The 18,210-nt window shown below is 47.5% G+C and overlaps 1 protein-coding gene across 2 annotated transcripts in view; it reads right to left on the bottom strand.

Annotated features, from left to right (window-relative positions):
* The window catches only part of RGS20 (regulator of G protein signaling 20), a 217,516-nt gene that overhangs the window by 77,498 nt on the left and 121,808 nt on the right, over nt 1-18,210 (bottom strand). Inside the window, exon 1 of one of the 2 annotated variants that reach the window (XM_089678437.1) lies at nt 12,301-12,636. The exons of the other annotated variant lie outside the window; for it this stretch is intronic. Within the exon in view, the coding sequence (XP_089534563.1) occupies nt 12,301-12,405 (105 nt within the window). The 5' untranslated portion in view covers nt 12,406-12,636. Of the gene's footprint in view, nt 1-12,300; nt 12,637-18,210 lie in introns of those variants that run through there. 2 annotated transcript variants of the gene reach the window in all.

The raw sequence follows: 18,210 nt of genomic DNA, 5'->3' as shown, positions 1-18,210 counted from the left end.
AGGGATTCTGGCTGGGTAACGTACATAATACAGGGGTCTGTGTTGGATAACTTACATAATGAAGGGATTCGGGTTGGGTAATGTACATAGTGCAGAGGTCAGGGTTAAGTAAGGTACATAGTGCAGAGGTCTGGAGTGCGTAATGTATTTAGTGCAAGGGTCTGGAGTGGGTAATGAACATTGTGTTGGGGTCTGGGGTAAGTAACATGCATAGTGCAGGGTTCATAGCACATCAAAGATATGCCCTCTAATTCCACCCCTTACCTGACGCTGTCCAGCTAAGACTGGTCCCAGGGAGAATCCAATAGACATGATTTGAAAAATTCTATATTTACAGAGACCTCTGTGCAGTCACCATCATATTTCCCTTGGTTTCCAATTATTCCATGGATTAGAAGAGTGGGGTGTTATGAAGAAGGCTCTGGACTAGGAAAGGGAATTGTGTGGAGGGGGCTGTGGACTAGGAGAGGGGGGTGTGGAACAGAGATCCTGGACTAATAGAGGGGGTGCCTATAGGTCCAGGACTAGCACAACGGGTGTCTGGAGGCCCCAGACAAGCACAGCAGATATTTGGAGGCCCTAGGCTAAGATAGGGGGAGCACGGAGGCCCTGGATTAGGAAAGAGAGTGCCTAGAATGCCCTTGACTGGGTGAAGGGGCTCCTTGAGGTCCTGGGCTAGGAGAAAGAATGCCAGAAGTGCCTGGACTTCCTGGATTAGCATAGCGGGTGTCTGGAGGATGCCTGGAGGCCCTGGACTAGGAGATCGAGTACCTGAAGGCCCAGGACTAGCAGAGGAAGTGCCTAAAGGCCCTGCTGAATTCAGAGAGAAAGAGCCTGGACCTAAAGCCTGGACTGAGGGAGAACCTACCTGGGCCCTGGAGGGTGAGCCTGAAGTTGGTGAGTTCACAATATATTGATGGACATTTATCAATTGTTGCAAGTAACAACCAAACAGGAGCAGAGAGACAGGTTGTGTGAAAAATATATTAAATACCTGAAACTCCAGCTATCTGACCCACATAACAATTAGGCCTTATTCACACAGGGGATATACATCTGTGCCCCATGTGATGGCCATGTTTACCCGCACGAGGATGCACAGGTGTTCTATGCATCCTCGTGCAGACAGTTCCATAAAAGTCAATGAGGATGCAATGGCTGCACAGATACAGCCACTGCTCTCAATGTGACATCCCTGCAGATGCAAACCCTGAATTAACCCAGGATTGGACTGGGCCCACTATTTGACCACGCCCACAATTTGATGCAGGGCGCTGCGCACACCATTACATTTCCTCCTACCAGGGCTCGACAAATCCAGGGCACCAGGTCGCCATGAAGACTAGAAATTGTGTCTTGGTGCCTGGGTTCACACACTGCCTCCCAAAGGCTTCACTGCAAAATCGCATCCCATAGACTTCAACAAAAAGTCGCTTCCCATAGACTTCAATGCAAAAACACCTACCATAGACTTCGATGAAAAGACGCCTCTCATAGACTTTAATGCAAAAACGCCTCCCTTTGACATGAATACAAAAAACTCCTCCCATTGACTTCAATGCAAAAACTGTCAATAACAATCCTATGTGAACATTTATCGCCGCATGCCAGTCTACTCTACCAATTGCGAGTCTGGAATGCACCGCTACAAAATCACACAGGACCCTTTCCATAATGGCACATGTGTGGATCACATCTGTGTGTAGCATCTGAATAGGAACACATAATATCTAGCCAGTCATGCAAATCTGTGAGTTTGAAAATGCATTCAGAAGCGCATATGTGTGAACCAGCGTGGCTTTTGTTACGCAGCAGAGTCACTGTGATCATTAAATGCAGGTTCAGGTGCCATTATTTTCAATGACACCTAAAATGTGGTGTGGTTTTGCAATGATTGTTGCACAGCAAATCACACTGCGTGAAGCTTGTCACCCAAAAGTTGCTTTGTCCCGGGCACTGACAACCCACACTACGCTAAAAAAAACTTGGCTGCTAACTTTTCTAGCTGGCCCCTAGATCCAAACCAAATTTGGCAAGCCCTGCAAAAAAATTACAGGCCCGGGTGCCAAATGTGCTAGGTACAACACTGAGGGAGGATAAGCTTTGTAGTGAGGAAAGGGGGGTGGGAGATCAGAGTTGAGGGGAGAACACTACTGGGGTGTGGGGAAGAAGCCAGGAGCTTTGTGGTGGTGTTTTTTCCAATGACACCACCATACGCAGGGATATTTTTTTTCCTTTCAGTGACACCACCAACTCAGGCATTTTTGTTTTTCAATGACACCACTGACTCGGACATTTTTTCATTGCAGTCACATTACCAACTCTGGGACATTTTTTCCCTTTCCACATATTTGTGCACCTATTTTAAACTTTTTACTGGTACTATTTCATTGCATGTCACAAACATAAACATTTTGGCGCTCGTCACTATTGTCCCTGTTGTCCCCTACTCCACAAAATGGGGAGGGGGTGCAGCTTCCCATCTTTGCCCTGGACACCTGTTGACCTTGTCCTGGTACTGACTCCAGGTATGCTCTTTATTGCATAGTTACATTGGTTCAGCTTGGCACAATGCATTCATGCGTATCTGAAACCTGAGAGACTGCTGGGGAAAGTTGACAATCACTGTAGTAGTCAGTGCTACTGACTTCTGGGTACTGGACGAGTGGTTTTCCCACTGAGCACAGGGGGTCATAGTACCGGTAGGATTGAAATACTTCTCTAGACTTCTAGACTTCATTTCAAAAGCCATGCTTAGTGGATATGACTGGGATATGTGGTAATAAGTAACAAATATTTAATAAACAATATTTTAGATTGATTACTTTACAACAAATAGGAACCTGTTGAAAACAGTTTAAGACCTATGCAGGTTGCAGTTGATGCATCTTCCCAATGCATTCTGCGTTTTTTTACATGCGTGTTTGATGCATTTTTAATGCATTTTTTATGTGTTTTGGGTTTTTGGGAGGTATCTGTTTTATGTTTTTGATGCGTTTCCGCTGCATTTCCATTTAAGTCTATGAAACCAAAAAACAAAAAAAAAAGGCGCCCCTGACCCTTTCCAAAAAACGCACTGGTGGCAAACAGATGGGATTGTGACCCTTAGGAAACCATATTAAATGGACTGTAGTGCATTTCTGCAAAACTTAAAATGTACTGAAAAAAGCATAGGTGTAAACCTGCCCTTAAAGTGTTACTTAACCCAGGACCCTGCTTTCACTATATCTGGTCTCCCACTGTACACAAATATAGAAATGCAATTGTTTTAGAAAACTGCCAAATACCTTTTCTCATCAGCAGTTAGCGCAGTCTTGTGATTTCTGTAAGTGTCCAGCTGAGAACTGGATAAGCTTGCAAGAGGAATTTTCATTCTCCCCTCATTGTCCAATGAGGCTGCAGGACCCCTGACCCTCTGTCTGTACAGCGCAGATTGGTCCTGTGCTGATCACATGCACATGAAAAAACCTATCTGGCAATACACACCAAACTGAGAATGTGCAGTTTGCCCCCAAGGCTCTGTTCTATCAGCAGATGAATTAGGGACAGTAGAAGAAGGGGAGGATCAGAGAAGACAGGATCAAACAACCTTAGGATTAACCCCTTAGGTTCCACAGGGAATATAGCCAGCACGCTTTACTGCATATACAGACTGATTTCACAGTTGTGAGTTTAGTAACACTTTAATAAACAGAAAAGTTGCAATCAGCAGAATAAAAACTCTACAGTTGTGGCCAAAATTATTCAACCCCCACTGAAATTGAGTGTTTTGGCCAGTTTGACATTGCTTTTGATCATTCAGTCATCTTGCTTACATTTACATTAAAGAGGCACTTGTAGGTCAGACAAATATAACATAACAGTTATAATGAAATAACCACAAATGTCTTTTCTGTGCTCACAGCATTATCAGTTTTATTCAACCCCCAAGTGACATTCAATCTTAGTACTTAGTACAGCATCCTTTTACAGTTATAACAGCTTTTAAACGTGAAGCATAGCTTGACACAAGTGTCTTGCAGCGATCTACGGGTATCTTCGCCCATTCTTCATGGGCAAAGGCCTCCAGTTCAGTCACATTCTTAGGCTTGCGCACTGCAACTGCTTTCTTTAAGTCCCACCAGAGGTTCTCAATCGGATTTAAGTCTGGTGACTGCGATGGCCACTCCAAAATGTTCCAGCCTTTCCTCTGCAACCATGCTCTAGTGGACTTGGAGGTATGCTTGGGATCATTGTCCTGTTGAAAGGTCCAACGTCTCCCAAGCCTCAGGTGTGTGACGGACTGCATCACGTTTCCATCCAATATCTCCTGGTACTGAAGAGAATTCATGGTACCTTGCACACGCTGAAGCTTCCCTGTACCTGCAGAAGCAAAACAGCCCCAAAGCATGATTGACCCTCCACCATGCTTCACAGTAGGCAAGGTGTTCTTTTCATCATAGGCCTTGTTCTTCCTCCTCCAAACATAGCGTTGATCCATGGGCCCAAACAGTTCTAATTTTGTTTCATCAGTCCACAGAACACTATCCCACAACTTTTGTGGTTTGTCCACATGGCTTTTGGCATACTGCAGTCGACTCTTCTTATTCTTTGGAGACAGCAAGGGGGTACGCCTGGGAGTTCTGGCACGGAGGCCTTCATTACGCAGTGTGCGTCTTATTGTCTGGGCTGAAACTTCTGTACCCACATCTGACAAATCTTTTCTCAGTTCCTCAGCAGTCACACGGGGACTTCTCTCCACTCTACGCTTCAGGTAGCGCACAGCAGTCGAAGTCAGCATCTTCTTTCTGCCACGACCAGGTAGCGTTTCAACAGTGCCCTTTGCCTTGAATTTGCGAATGATGCTTCCTAAGGTGTCTCTTGGTATGTTTAACATCTTTGCAATCTTCTTATAGCCATTGCCCTTCCTGTGAAGAGAAATCACCTCTTCTCTTGTCTTCCTGGACCATTCTCTTGCCTTCACCATGTTTGTAACCACACCAGTAAATGTCTAGAAGGAGCTGAGTATCACAGTCATTTTAAAGCTGCCTAATTGGTGCTTATTATGCTTGATTGCTGCTCGGTGACATCCACAGGTGTTTTCAATACCTGATGGAAAGCACCTGTATGAACCTCTGTTCTTCAGAGTGGTAGTCTTTAAGGGGTTGAATAATTGTGGCAATGAAGAAACCACATAAGAACCATTTACTACTGTATTACATAAACAATTGATGTCATTTTAGTTGCATTTGGGTAGTTACAACGTCCTTGTAGGATTTGATTCTGAATACAATTCCAAATGTACACTATAGTCCCTAAACCCCTTTACAGCATTGGGGGTTGAATAATTTTGGCCACAACTGTAAATCAAAAAACGAATGATAAAAATAGTATGAAATGGTACATGTTCAAATTCCGGAACACTTTTCAAATCTTTTTATACGTAATCAATTTCAATATTTGCTGCCCACTCCAATAATTTCAATGGTGCACAGATTTTCATACTGTGTGTGAATGCTTCTATGTTCACAACTGTTCGCCACTATTCATGCATGACAACAGAAAACTTTTCCATCGATTTATTAAAGCTGCCTGCCAACTTGACTGCTGAACCTCCTGCCAACTATTGCCAGAAAACAAGCCTCGGGAGCATGGACTTGTGTTTCACAGAGCAAGGCTGGGGACATGCACAGTGGCCGTAGTGTGGGAACATGGCCAAGTTAGTTGGCCTCCAGCCTCTCCGGGAGTGTATTCATGCACACATCATAAATACAAATGTTGAGTGCACCGCCTAATATATATTTTCATCATTTTACACTACAATTAAAGTAAAAATATGTATGACATTATAAATGAAAGCTTTTTTTTCCTGATCGTGCTCACAAATTTGAAGTGCCGTAAAAGAATTGTAATTTTTTTTTAAATATATCATATTTTTAACACCATGAAGTACTGTTAATGTTATTATTTTAGGCAGTTATTTCAGATCAAATTATAACCAAAATATTTTTTTTGTTAATTAAATACAGGAGACCAGTATTTATGTTTCAATCTATTAAATGTATTAAGTTTTAAGTCTAAATAATTTAAAATACTAAGAAAATTAGATTCACCATTAGGCCTCATGCACACAGGGTGTTTTTGCAGCCACTTTTAGGGGTTTTTCTGTACTGCTTGTAAAAGCCCTTCAATGTTATCCTATGTGTCCGTGCACACATAGACTTTTAGAAGCTGTTAGTGGCAGGGGAGTGTACAAGCAGGGAAAAAACTCAGGGCCAGTGCGTCCAGGAGCAGCAGCGTTTTGTAAAAAAAATGCTTGATGCAGGTAAATGTGTGGTAACGCTAGACGCGCTTAGCGCTTGAGCTTAAAGTGTAACTAAACCCACAACAGTAAAAACAGCCTGCATATGCAGTAAAACATGCTTGTTATACTCACTGTGGAACCTAAGGGGTTAATCCTCTCCATTGTGTAAAAAGGCCATTTGATCCTGATTGCTCTGTTCCTCCTCTTGTTTAAGCGACCATCTCTTATCTACTGATAAGAGAGACTGAATTGTAGGCATTTTGTACATGCTCAGTTTGGTGTGTATAGCTAGAGAGGTTGTTTTTTTTAGTTTTGTTTATATGGGAGAGTGCATGTGATCAGCACAGGGCCAATCAGCACTGTCCAGAGAGAGGTCAGGGGTTTTGCATCCTTCTAGAGCAGAAAGAAAACTCCTCCTACAAGCTTTAGCTAGCGCTTGGCTGAACACTGATAGAAGTCAGAAGACTGCTCTAGCTGCTGATGTGAAAAGGTATTTATAAGTTTATATTTACTAAAATAATAGCATTTCCATGTTCCGTGTACTGTGGGAGACCAGATATAGTGAATGCAGAGTCCTGGGTTTAGTAACACTTTTTAATTTCATTTCAATGGCCAGAAAAAAATATTATTCTGGCCAATGAAATGAATTAATGCCTAAGTGCTTGATACTTGTAAAGCCTAAATGCTTGCAAAAGCATTAGATACTTTTACAAAAAAGGTTCTTTTTCTGCCAAAACGCTGCTGACAAGAGCAGGAGCACTTTTAAAACATCCTATCTGCAAGAGGCCTTAGCCCTCATGCACATTTGACATTTGTACAGCTGCTGTTTTTGGCTTTTGACGTTTTTTTCTATGGGTAGTAAACCCACCAGCATGTTATCCTGTGTCCTTGCACACACAGACTGCAATCAACGTTTTTTGGCTGGAAAAAAAACCAGGACTAGTGGGTTTCTAGAGGAGTTTTCTAGCTGTAAAAATGTTCTAACAATGAAAAACGTGGTAAAATGCCGCAAACCGGTGTTTTTGGACTTTTTTTTACAAAAAAAAGCTAAAAACCGCAAATGTGGGAAAACTCCACTAAACGCATCAATACGCTCCTAAACACTAATGCAAAAACGCTTAAAAACTCATGTTTTTAACGTGACTTTACACAGCTAACTTTACCAGCGATATCAAAATGTCCCGTGTGCATGAGGGCTTTAAAGTCAAGAGATGTACAAAGGCTGTCACAGCCACAGGGGTGTATGCTTGACTTATGAATTAGTATATGCATTGTGTCATGGTAGGGATGCTCATTCGTTTCTTCTACCCACACATGTGCATTGTGTTACCTTAAGTAAATCAGAACCTTAAGTGTCCCGACTGCATCATCCAAGTTCATCAGCCTGCTCAGCTAATTCTCCATAATATATAAGGCCTCTATGCAGGTTAGCATAATGAAAAAAACCTATGCCATTTAAATCTCTATAACATTTTAATGGGACTGCTAATGGAATGCAGTATAAAGTTGTGCATCACATAAAATGAGGGCATCTCTATAGTTTACTATGCCATTTACTAAATTCTGATGAGCTGCCATACACTGGAATTAGCTTAGATATAAAAGCCACAACTGCTCAGACCCATATATATTGTAAATCCCATAGTAAATTTTGAAAGACCCATCATACTGTATACACTATATAGGATATATTGATTATTAACCACTTGCCTACCAGGCACTTATACCCCCTTATTTACCAGGCCAATTTTCAGCTTTCAGCGCTGCCGCACTTTGATTGACAATTGCGCGGTCATGCAACATTGTACCCATATGAAATTTTGATCATTTTTTTCTCACAAATAGAGCTTTCTTTTGGTGGTATTTAATCGCCACTGGGCACTTTACTTTTTGCGCTATAAATAAAAAAAGTGCAAAAAATTTGAAAAAAAAAAAAGTTTCTTTGTTTCTATTATAAAATTTTTCAAACAGGTATTTTTTCTCCTTCACTGATGTGCGTTGATGAGGCAGCACTGATGGGCACTGATAGGCGGCACTGATGGGCACTGATAGGCAGCACTAAAGGGCACTGATAGGCAGTACTAATGAGGTGGCACGGATAGGCGGCACTGATAGGTGACACTGATGATGGGTACTGATAGACGGCACTGACTGGCATCACTGCTGGGCACTGACTGGCACAACCTCTGGGCACTGACTGGCAGCACTGCTGGGCTGCACTGGTGGGTGGGCACTGGTGGGTGGGCACAGGTGGGTGGCACTGGTGGGCACATGTGGGTGGGCACAGGTGGGTGGCACTGCTGGGCACAGGTAGGTGGCACTTCTGGGCACAGGTGTGGGACACTGCAGAGTGGCACAGGTGGGTGCACTGCTGGGCACAGGTGGGTGCACTGCTGGGCACAGGTGGGCGGAGCTAGTGGGCGCACTGCTGGGCGGAACTTGCGGGTGGCACTGCTGGGCACCGATCATCAGGGCACTGATCATCAGTGCCCTGATGATCGGTGCCGATCCCCGCTCTGACAACTGCCGGTTCTCGGCAGTACTTTCCTCACGATCTGACAGCGTGAGGAAAGTGCAGCCGAGAACCGGCACTTGCATTTCCCTGTGATCAGCGTGTCATTGGACACCGCTGATCACGTGGTAAAAGGCCGCTGTGATTGGCCTTTTACCACATCACGTGATCAGCTGTGTCCGTAGGACACAGCGATCACGGAGATCGCCGGGTGCGCGCCCCCTGGGGCGCGCAGGAGAGCGCGTTCTGGGAGGACGTCATATGACGTCCACTCAGAACTGGCCGGCCGCAGTGCAGCCGTCATTCGGCTATCTGCGGTCGGCAGCTAGTTAAAGAAAAAAAAATGTAAAATGTCAAAATCGGGTAATAGGTAGATAGATATATAGCTATAAATGTATAGATACACTATATATATATATATATATATATATATATATATATATTTTAAAAAACTACTTGTCCAGGGACTAACCCCTAGTTCACATATATGCGGCTGTGCGGGCCGCGTCTTGCGCGGCCTCGAGAGCCCATTCATTTGAATGGACTCCTGTGCCTCGTGACACACAGGGAAGAGGTCCCTGCACTTCTGAAAACACAGCCCGCACGGGAACCTCGGTTCCCAGTACAGTTGCATTTTCCAGTGTGTGCGGCGTGCCATTAGAACTAGGACCCGCCCACGGGTCCGCATTGCTCTGTGCTGATGGAGCGGATGCACAGTGGCACCACCCACACATATGTGAACCAGGGCTTAATCAGTGCCCAAATCTACTTTTCCCTCATGACAATCTACTTGTCCAGATAAAAAAATTATTTTTTTTTAACCAAAACCATATTTAAATCGGAGGTGATATTAGGACTGTTTTAAAAACAAAAGGGATTTTATGGTGACTTAAACATTTAATATTTGTAACATTGCGCTGTTTATCTCCTCCTGCCCTCCCTGCCTGTCTCAAACACTGCACCCGGGGACTAGCAGGGAGCAGAGAGACCTACAGTGTAATGAGCACTGATTGGGTGCTCCTCAGGAAAGGGTGGGTCAGGGCTTATCCTTTATCCCTTTCGCTGCCAGAGACGTTTTTGCATTTTTTGCACAAGATTAAAAAAAACAACATTTTAGGCCTGAAAATTACACAAAACCCCCAAAACATTGTATATTTTTTTTTAAATCAGAGACCCTAGAGAAAAAAATAGTGGTAGTTCCAATTTTTTATGTCGTATGATATCACAGCAAAATTTCAGTAAAAAATACAGGTTAGTTAATTTTAGGGCACAAAAAAAGCAATAAATTACCCTATTTTTTTGTAAAATATAAAACATGAGGTTGCATCGAGTAAACAGACATCCAGCTTGTCAAACCTTAAATTTGCATGCACTCGTAAAATGACAACAAACTTCAGTACCCTATATTTTCTATAGGTGATGCTTTTAAAGCCCCTCCTAGGTCATCAGTTAAGCCTTAACGGAGGAGGTCTGGTGCTAGAATTATTTCTCTCATTCTGGCATGAGCGGTGATATGTAACATGTGTATCGCAATCGACGTTTACATTCATAGCCGCCCCAGCGTCTGCTTTTACGTTTGTATGTGAATATATGTGGGGGGGCTCCATTTTTTTTTGGGGGGGGATGTTATGTGCTTGAGTGTAACTTTCATTTTTTACAATTAAAAAAAAAAAACTTTTTTTCATCACAATGACCCCTATGTGATGATTTTTTGGTGACAGGTTCTCTTTATTGAGACATCTAAGGTCTAAAAGACCCTGCATGTCTCCCCTGTACTACACTGAATGTAATGCAGTGCACATCGCACCACATTACATTCTTTCCCGGCCTCAATTGCCGGGATTCTGTGAATGGGGACCTGGAAGTGACGTCAAATGTCGCTTCAGGGCCAGGACAAGAAGAGGAAAGTAGTGGGCATGTCAGCTCTCCTCCCTCCCCTCTAGCCGCCGGCGGTGAGCCGGTCCCAGGCCCGCAGATGGGCAAGCGGAGTGTGTAGAAAAAAACGACCTGCCCAGCACCCGGAACTACATTCCATCACATCGTTCATTCTGTGTAGATTCCAAAATATATTCATCAATCATTTGTTGTTAGAAAAATATTTGTTTTTATTATTGTTTTCAGTGCTGCAGTCCAGCTGTTTAATAAACAGTAAACCTCCAGTAAACGTCACAGTGAGGCTTCAACTGCAGTGTTTCAAAGCCCCTTCACCTTCCTAAACACAAGCGGTTAATCCTGTGCCATCCTGCAGTGTCTAAATCTGGCTCCCAATCAAGTTATAAATACCCGGTTATCAATCTATGTCAATGAGCCATTGGGCATTGCCGCCTTCTGATCTGCACACTTGGGGTTAAGGAAGCCAACATTCTACTTGGACAATATCTAGCACTTGGTAATCCACCAACACTGGAAGGGCCCAGGTTGAATACCTGTAGTAGGACAGGTGAGGTATGCGCTATGTATGGATGGGTGGGAGGGTGTAGTAGGACAGGTGAGGTAAGCGCTGTGTGTGGCTGGGTGGGAGGGTGTAGCAGGACAGGTGAGGTATGCGCTGTGTGTGGATGGGTGGGAGGGTGTAGCAGGACAGGTGAGGTATGCGCTGTGTGTGGATGGGTGGGAGGGTGTAGCAGGACAGGTGAGGTATGCGCTGTGTGTGGATGGGTGGGAGGGTGTAGCAGGACAGGTGAGGTATGCGCTGTGTGTGGATGGGTGGGAGGGTGTAGCAGGACAGATGAGGTATGCGCTGTGTGTGGATGGGTGGGAGGGTGTAGCAGGACAGGTGAGGTATGCGCCGTGTGTGGATGGGTGGGAGGGTGTAGCAGGACAGGTGAGGTATGCGCCATGTGTGGATGGGTGGGAGGGTGTAGCAGGACAGGTGAGGTATGTGCCGTGTGTGGATGGGTGGGAGGGTGTAGCAGGACAGGTGAGGTATGCGCTGTGTGTGGATGGGTGGGAGGGTGTAGCAGGACAGGTGAGGTATGCGCCGTGTGTGGATGGGTGGGAGGGTGTAGCAGGACAGGTGAGGCATGTGCTGTGTATGGATGGGTGGGAGGGTGTAGCAGGACAGGTGAGGTATGTGCTGTATATGGAGGTATGTGGCAGGCTGAGGCTGGCTGCTGTGGATGCTTGTACAAGGCTGTGCTCATCATACCAGTGTAGCAGTCAGAGATGACAGATCACAGCACACACAACACAAGGATCACAAATCACAGCACACTGACCACACCAGCATCCTCCGTACAGACAGATATGAGCCCCCTTGTATGGAGGCCCCCCCTAGGCACACTGCCCCCTCTATACAGTAATATGATGAGAGGTGTGCAGTGCAGGGATCTCCCATACATCCTCTATATAGGATCACAGACAGTAAGATGGATCCCTGTGCTGTGCCAGTGCTGGGAGGGGGCTCTGGATGCAAGCAGTGGTTTGTCTGGTATAGAATAGATGTCAGGGAATGGGGGGGGGGAGCCCCTATGTGAGAGGCGACCCCCATCCCAGGAATACTCACAATGTCACCATCAATGCCGGGAGACAGCGCACGGTCCTTGCCTGGATCACATCCGTTGAAGCTGGGCTGCTCACCCAGAGCTGGCTGCTCATCATCCATGCGCATGCGTCTCAGGCTTCTCCAATATGATGAGGAGCCGGCTGATCCCTCTCCTTATTTTTGGGGTCTGGTGATCAGTCCGGTCATTGGAACAGAGCGGAGAGCCCCGATCATCCGTCCGGGAGAGAAGGAGGAGGAAGAGGATGTCCGCTGTACGGGAGAGAGAGAGAGACTGGGAGGTGTGTGTGTGTGAGAGAGAGAGAGCTCCGCTACACTCCCCTGAGACTACACACCGAGCACTGACTGTGTACAGGAGGGGGTGTACAGTGTGTGTATGTGTACAGGAGGGGGTGTACAGTGTGTGTATGTGTACAGGAGGGGGTGTACTGTGTGTGTGTACAGGAGGGGGTGTACTGTGTGTGTGTACAGGAGGGGGTGTACAGTGTGTGTACAGGAGGGGGTGTACTGTGTGTACAGGAGGGGGTGTACTGTGTGTGTGTACAGGAGGGGGTGTACTGTGTGTGTGTACAGGAGGGGGTGTACAGTGTGTGTACAGGAGGGGGTGTACTGTGTGTACAGGAGGGGGTGTACTGTGTGTATGTGTACAGGAGGGGGTGTACTGTGTGTGTGTACAGGAGGGGGTGTACTGTGTGTGTGTACAGGTGGGGGTGTACTGTGTGTGTATGTGTACAGGAGGGGGTGTACTGTGTGTGTATGTGTACAGGAGGGGGTGTACTTTGTGTATGTGTACAGGAGGGGGTGTATAGTGTGTGTGTGCTGTGGGGGTGTACAGGAGAGGGTGTACTGTGTGTGTATGTGTACAGGAGGGGGTGTACTGTGTGTGTATATGTACAGGAGGGGGTGTACTGTGTGTGTATGTGTACAGGGGGGGTGTACTGTGTGTGTATGTGTACAGGAGGGGGTGTACTGTGTGTGTGTACTGTGGGGGTGTACAGGAGAGGGTGTACTGTGTGTGTATGTGTACAGGAGAGGGTGTACTGTGTGTGTGTGTACAGGAGGGGGTGTACTGTGTGTGTGTGTGTGTGTGTGTGTGTGTACAGGAGGGGGTGTACTGTGTGTGTATGTGTACAGGAGAGGGTGTACTGTGTGTGTGTACAGGAGGGGGTGTACTGTGTGTGTGTATAGGAGGGGGGTGTACTGTGTGTGTGTACAGGAGAGGGTGTACTGTGTGTATGTGTACAGGAGGGGGTGTACTGTGTGTGTATGTGTACAGGAGGGGGTGTACTGTGTGTGTGTACTGTGGGGGTGTACAGGAGAGGGTGTACTGTGTGTGTATGTGTACAGGAGGGGGTGTACTGTGTGTGTGTGTACAGGAGGGGGTGTACTGTGTGTGTATGTGTACAGGAGGGGGTGTACTGTGTGTGTGTGTACAGGAGGGGGTGTACTGTGTGTGTATGTGTACAGGAGAGGGTGTACTGTGTGTGTATGTGTACAGGAGGGGGGTGTACTGTGTGTGTATGTGTACAGGAGGGGGTGTACTGTGTGTGTGTGTACAGGAGAGGGTGTACTGCGTGTGTGTGTGTACAGGAGGGGGTGTACTGCGTGTGTATGTGTACAGGAGGGGGTGTACTGCGTGTGTGTGTGTGTGTGTGTGTACAGGAGAGGGTGTACTGCGTGTGTGTGTGTGTGTACAGGAGGGGGTGTACTGCGTGTGTGTGTGTACAGGAGGGGGTGTACTGCGTGTGTGTGTGTATGTGTGTACAGGAGAGGGTGTACTGCGTGTGTGTGTGTGTGTGTGTACAGGAGGGGTGTACTGTGTGTGTATGTGTACAGGAGGGGGTGTACTGTGTGTGTATGTGTACAGGAGAGGGTGTACTGTGTGTGTGTACAGGAGGGGGTGTACTGTGTGTGTGTGTATAGGAGGGGGGTGTACTGTATGTGTGTACAGGAGAGGGTGTACTGTGTGTGTGTGTACAGGAGGGGGTGTACTGTGTGTGTGTGTACAGGAGGGGGTGTACTGTGTGTGTGTACAGGAGGGGGTGTACTGTGTGTGTATGTGTACAGGAGGGAGTGTACTTTGTGTATGTGTACAGAAGGGGGTGTATAGTGTGTGTGTACTGTGGGGGTGTACAGGAGAGGGTGTACTGTGTGTGTATGTGTACAGGAGAGGGTGTACTGTGTGTGTATGTGTACAGGAGGGGGTGTACTGTGTGTGTATGTGTACAGGAGGGGGTGTACTGTGTGTGTGTACTGTGGGGGTGTACAGGAGAGGGTGTACTGTGTGTGTATGTGTACAGGAGGGGGTGTACTGTGTGTGTACAGGAGAGGGTGTACTGCGTGTGTGTGTGTGTACAGGAGGGGGTGTACTGCGTGTGTATGTGTACAGGAGGGGGGTGTACTGCGTGTGTATGTGTACAGGAGAGGGTGTACTGCGTGTGTGTGTGTACAGGAGGGGGTGTACTGCGTGTGTGTGTGTGTGTACAGGAGGGGGTGTACTGCGTGTGTGTGTGTACAGGAGGGGGTGTACTGTGTGTGTGTGTGTGTACAGGAGAGGGTGTACTGCGTGTGTGTGTGTGTACAGGAGAGGGTGTACTGTGTGTGTATGTGTACAGGAGGGGGTGTACTGTGTGTGTATGTGTACAGGAGGGGGTGTACTGTGTGTGTGTACAGGAGGGGGTGTACTGTGTGTGTGTACAGGAGGGGGTGTACTGTGTGTGTATATAGGAGGGGGGTGTACTGTGTGTATGTGTACAGGAGGGGGTGTACTGTGTGTGTGTACAGGAGGGGGTGTACTGTGTGTGTGTGTGTACAGGAGCGGGTGTACTGTGTGTATGTGTACAGGAGGGGGTGTACAGGAGGGTGTACTGTGTGTGTGTTCCATGGGGTATACTGTGTATGTTCAGGAGGGGGGTGTACACTGTGTGTGTACAGGAGGGGGTGTACACTGTGTGTGTACAGGAGGCGGTGTACTGTGTGTGTGTATGAGGGGGTGTACTGTGTGTGTACAGGGGGGTGTATAATTTGTGTATACAGGAGGGGGGGTGTACTGTGTGGGTGTACAATTTGTGTGTACAGGAGGGGTGTACTGTGTGTACAGAGGGGCATACAATATGTGTGTACAGGGGGTTGTACACTGTATGTATAGGGAAATGTACGCTGTGTGTGTACAGGAGGGTGTACAATGTGTGCGTATAGGGGGTGTACAATGTGTGTGTGTGTATAGGGGGTGTGTATTTACGGGGGGGGGGGTTACTATGTGTGTATAGGGGGTGTACACTGTGTGTGTATTGGGGGGGACATTGTGAATGGGGGGAGTACAGCGTGTGTATAGGGGGGTGTACACCAGTGCTCAACAAATTTGCTTTGAATCTAGGATCCAGATAAAAAAGTTAGGAACCAGTTTTTTTAATCAGCTGCTCAAAGCCCCAAACTGCATTTGCGGGGTGTCGAGTGATAGGAATTGCTCCCGGCTGGTGTCAGGCCCAGACTGGGACAAAAACTAGCCCCGAGCATCTTAGACTTATCTCATGCCAAAACAAGGCATGACCTGGAGCCCGCCCCTCTGTACCCTAGATGGCACATCGAATGAGAGCGTGGGGACATAAGCCATATAGGCAATCCACATTGTATCCATCCGTCGAAATGTTTGTGGTTGGTAGCCCGCCCCCCTGACGGTGATTGGCAAAGTCTTGAAACCATACATCTGAAGCTGTTGGCATCTTTTGCGCATGCGCAGTGGCATCCCTAGGATGGCTTGTGTTTGTGTTATGGTATCTGGCTTTTGTGCTGTCCACCATGTCCATGTAGAAAGAGATCTACAAGTACGAGGCGCCATGGACCGCGTATGCAATGAATTGGAGTCTGGAAATGAGGTTCTGGTTGACTCTGGGCAGTTTTGTGGAGAAATATAATAATAAGGTGACCAGGGGAAGAAGGAAAGAGACACATTAAACGTGTAAGCTCAACTTTACAGAAAATCTGTAATGTGAGCTTACACTGGACACCCTCCCCATTCACCTCCCGCTCTTACTGTACCAGTTTCCCATGATCCCCACTGTCAGACATTGGGATGCCGCTTCACCTTTCTGGGGATTTAAAATCCCTGTTGCTTTCTCTCCTCCCAGCACTGGCCGGAGAGGCTAGACGGATTTTGATTGGTCAGCAACGTCCATGTGACAGTGCTGACTAGTTAGAAGGTCTGTTTTAAGCTGCAGGGATTTCAAATCCCTGGATCAGTGAAGCATCGTCCTGGTGCCTTACAGTGGATGGCTGACAAAAGCCCAGGCGTTTCTAGTCCCCATGGCAACCTGGTGCCTAGGATTTTGTGAGCCCTTGTGTAAACTGTGTGTCTGTGTATTGGGAGGGTGTACACTGTGTGTGTTCCAGGAGGTGTACAGTGTGTGTGTGTTTTGAGGTGGTGTACACTGTGTGTGTGTATAGGGGTGGTGTACACTGTGTGTATATGATGGGGTGTACACTGTGAGTGTGTATATGTGTACAGGAGGGGGTGTACACTGTGTGTACAGGATTGGGGGGGTGAGAGCTCATCACCACTACAGTCCCCTAAGAGTATACACTCAGCACGGTCTGTGTACAGAGAGATGTGTACAGGGAAGGTGAGTATAGTGTGAGTGTGTTTCTGGAGCAAAGATAAAGGGGGGCTCCACAGAGCAGATAACACTGACAGGTGCGCCAGACACCCGAAGAAGTAGCCACTACTATATCCTGTCTGTTGAGAGCAAGGGCGGATGCTCCTCCTCACCTCCAGTCACATGACCCAGCTGAGGGAGGACCTTCTCTAATCTGCACTGCCCTGGTCTGACAAATGTGTTTTATGAAGAGGGGGGGGCACCGTACTGCAGGGGCAGAGCTCTATTGAGAAGGTATAGCACAGAGCTGTACTGAGTAAGAAAAGACCTGGGGTGGAGCTGTGGAGAACTATACTGAGAGGGGACAACTGTACTTGGGAGAGGGAGAGGAGAGCTATACTAGGGAAGGGAAAGCTGTACAGGGGGAGCTGTACTGGGGGGGGGAGCTATAATAAGGCGAGAGAGCTGTACTGGGGAGCTATACAGAGGGGGGGAGAGCTGTACTGAGGGGGAAGAAAGGGGAGTGCTGTACTGAGGGGGAGGGAAGGGGAGAGCTGTACTGAAGGGGAGAGCTGTACTGGGAGGAGCTATACTGAGGGGGGGGGGAGCTGAACTAAGGGGAAGGGGAGTGCTGTACTGAGGGGGAAGGAAGGGGAGTGCTGTACTGAGGGGGAGGGAAGGAGAGAGCTGTACTGGGAGGGGGGAAGAAGAGAGCTGTACTGAGGGGGAGGGAAGGGGAGAGCTGTACTGGTGGAGCTATACTGAGTGGGGGGGAGCTGTACTGAGGGGGAATGAAGGGGAGTGCTGTACTGAGGGGGGAGGAAGGGGAGTGCTGTACTAAGGGGGAGGGAAGAAGAGAGCTGTACTGAGGGGGAGGGAAGGAGAGAGCTGTACTGAGGGGAAGGGAAGGGGAGAGTTGTACTGGGAGGAGCTATACTGAGGGGGGGAGAAATGTATTCAGGGGTTAGGAAGGGGAGTGCTGTACTGAGGGGGAAGGAAGAAGAGAGCTGTACTGAGGGGGAGGGAAGGGGAGAGCTGTACTGGGGGAGCTATACTGAGGGGGGGAGAGCTGTACTGATGGGGAAGGAAGGGGAGTGCTGTACCGAGGGGGTAGGAAGAAGAGAGCTGTGCTGAGGGAAAGGGAATGGGAGAGCTGTACTGGGGGAGCTATACAGGGGGGGAGAGCTGTACTGAGTCGGAAGGAAGGGGAGTGCTGTACTGGGGGAGCTATACTGAGGGGGGGGGGGGGCTGTACTGAGGGGGAAGGAAGGGTAGAGCTGTACTGAGGGGGAGGGAAGGGGAGAGCTGTACTGGGAGGAGC

This window comes from Staurois parvus, unplaced genomic scaffold (assembly GCF_062004578.1).
Source record: "Staurois parvus isolate SC_StPar_1 unplaced genomic scaffold, SC_StPar_1.0 ptg000205l, whole genome shotgun sequence".
NCBI lineage: Eukaryota > Metazoa > Chordata > Amphibia > Anura > Ranidae > Staurois > Staurois parvus.
This window is presented reverse-complemented; position numbering and strand designations above follow the sequence as displayed.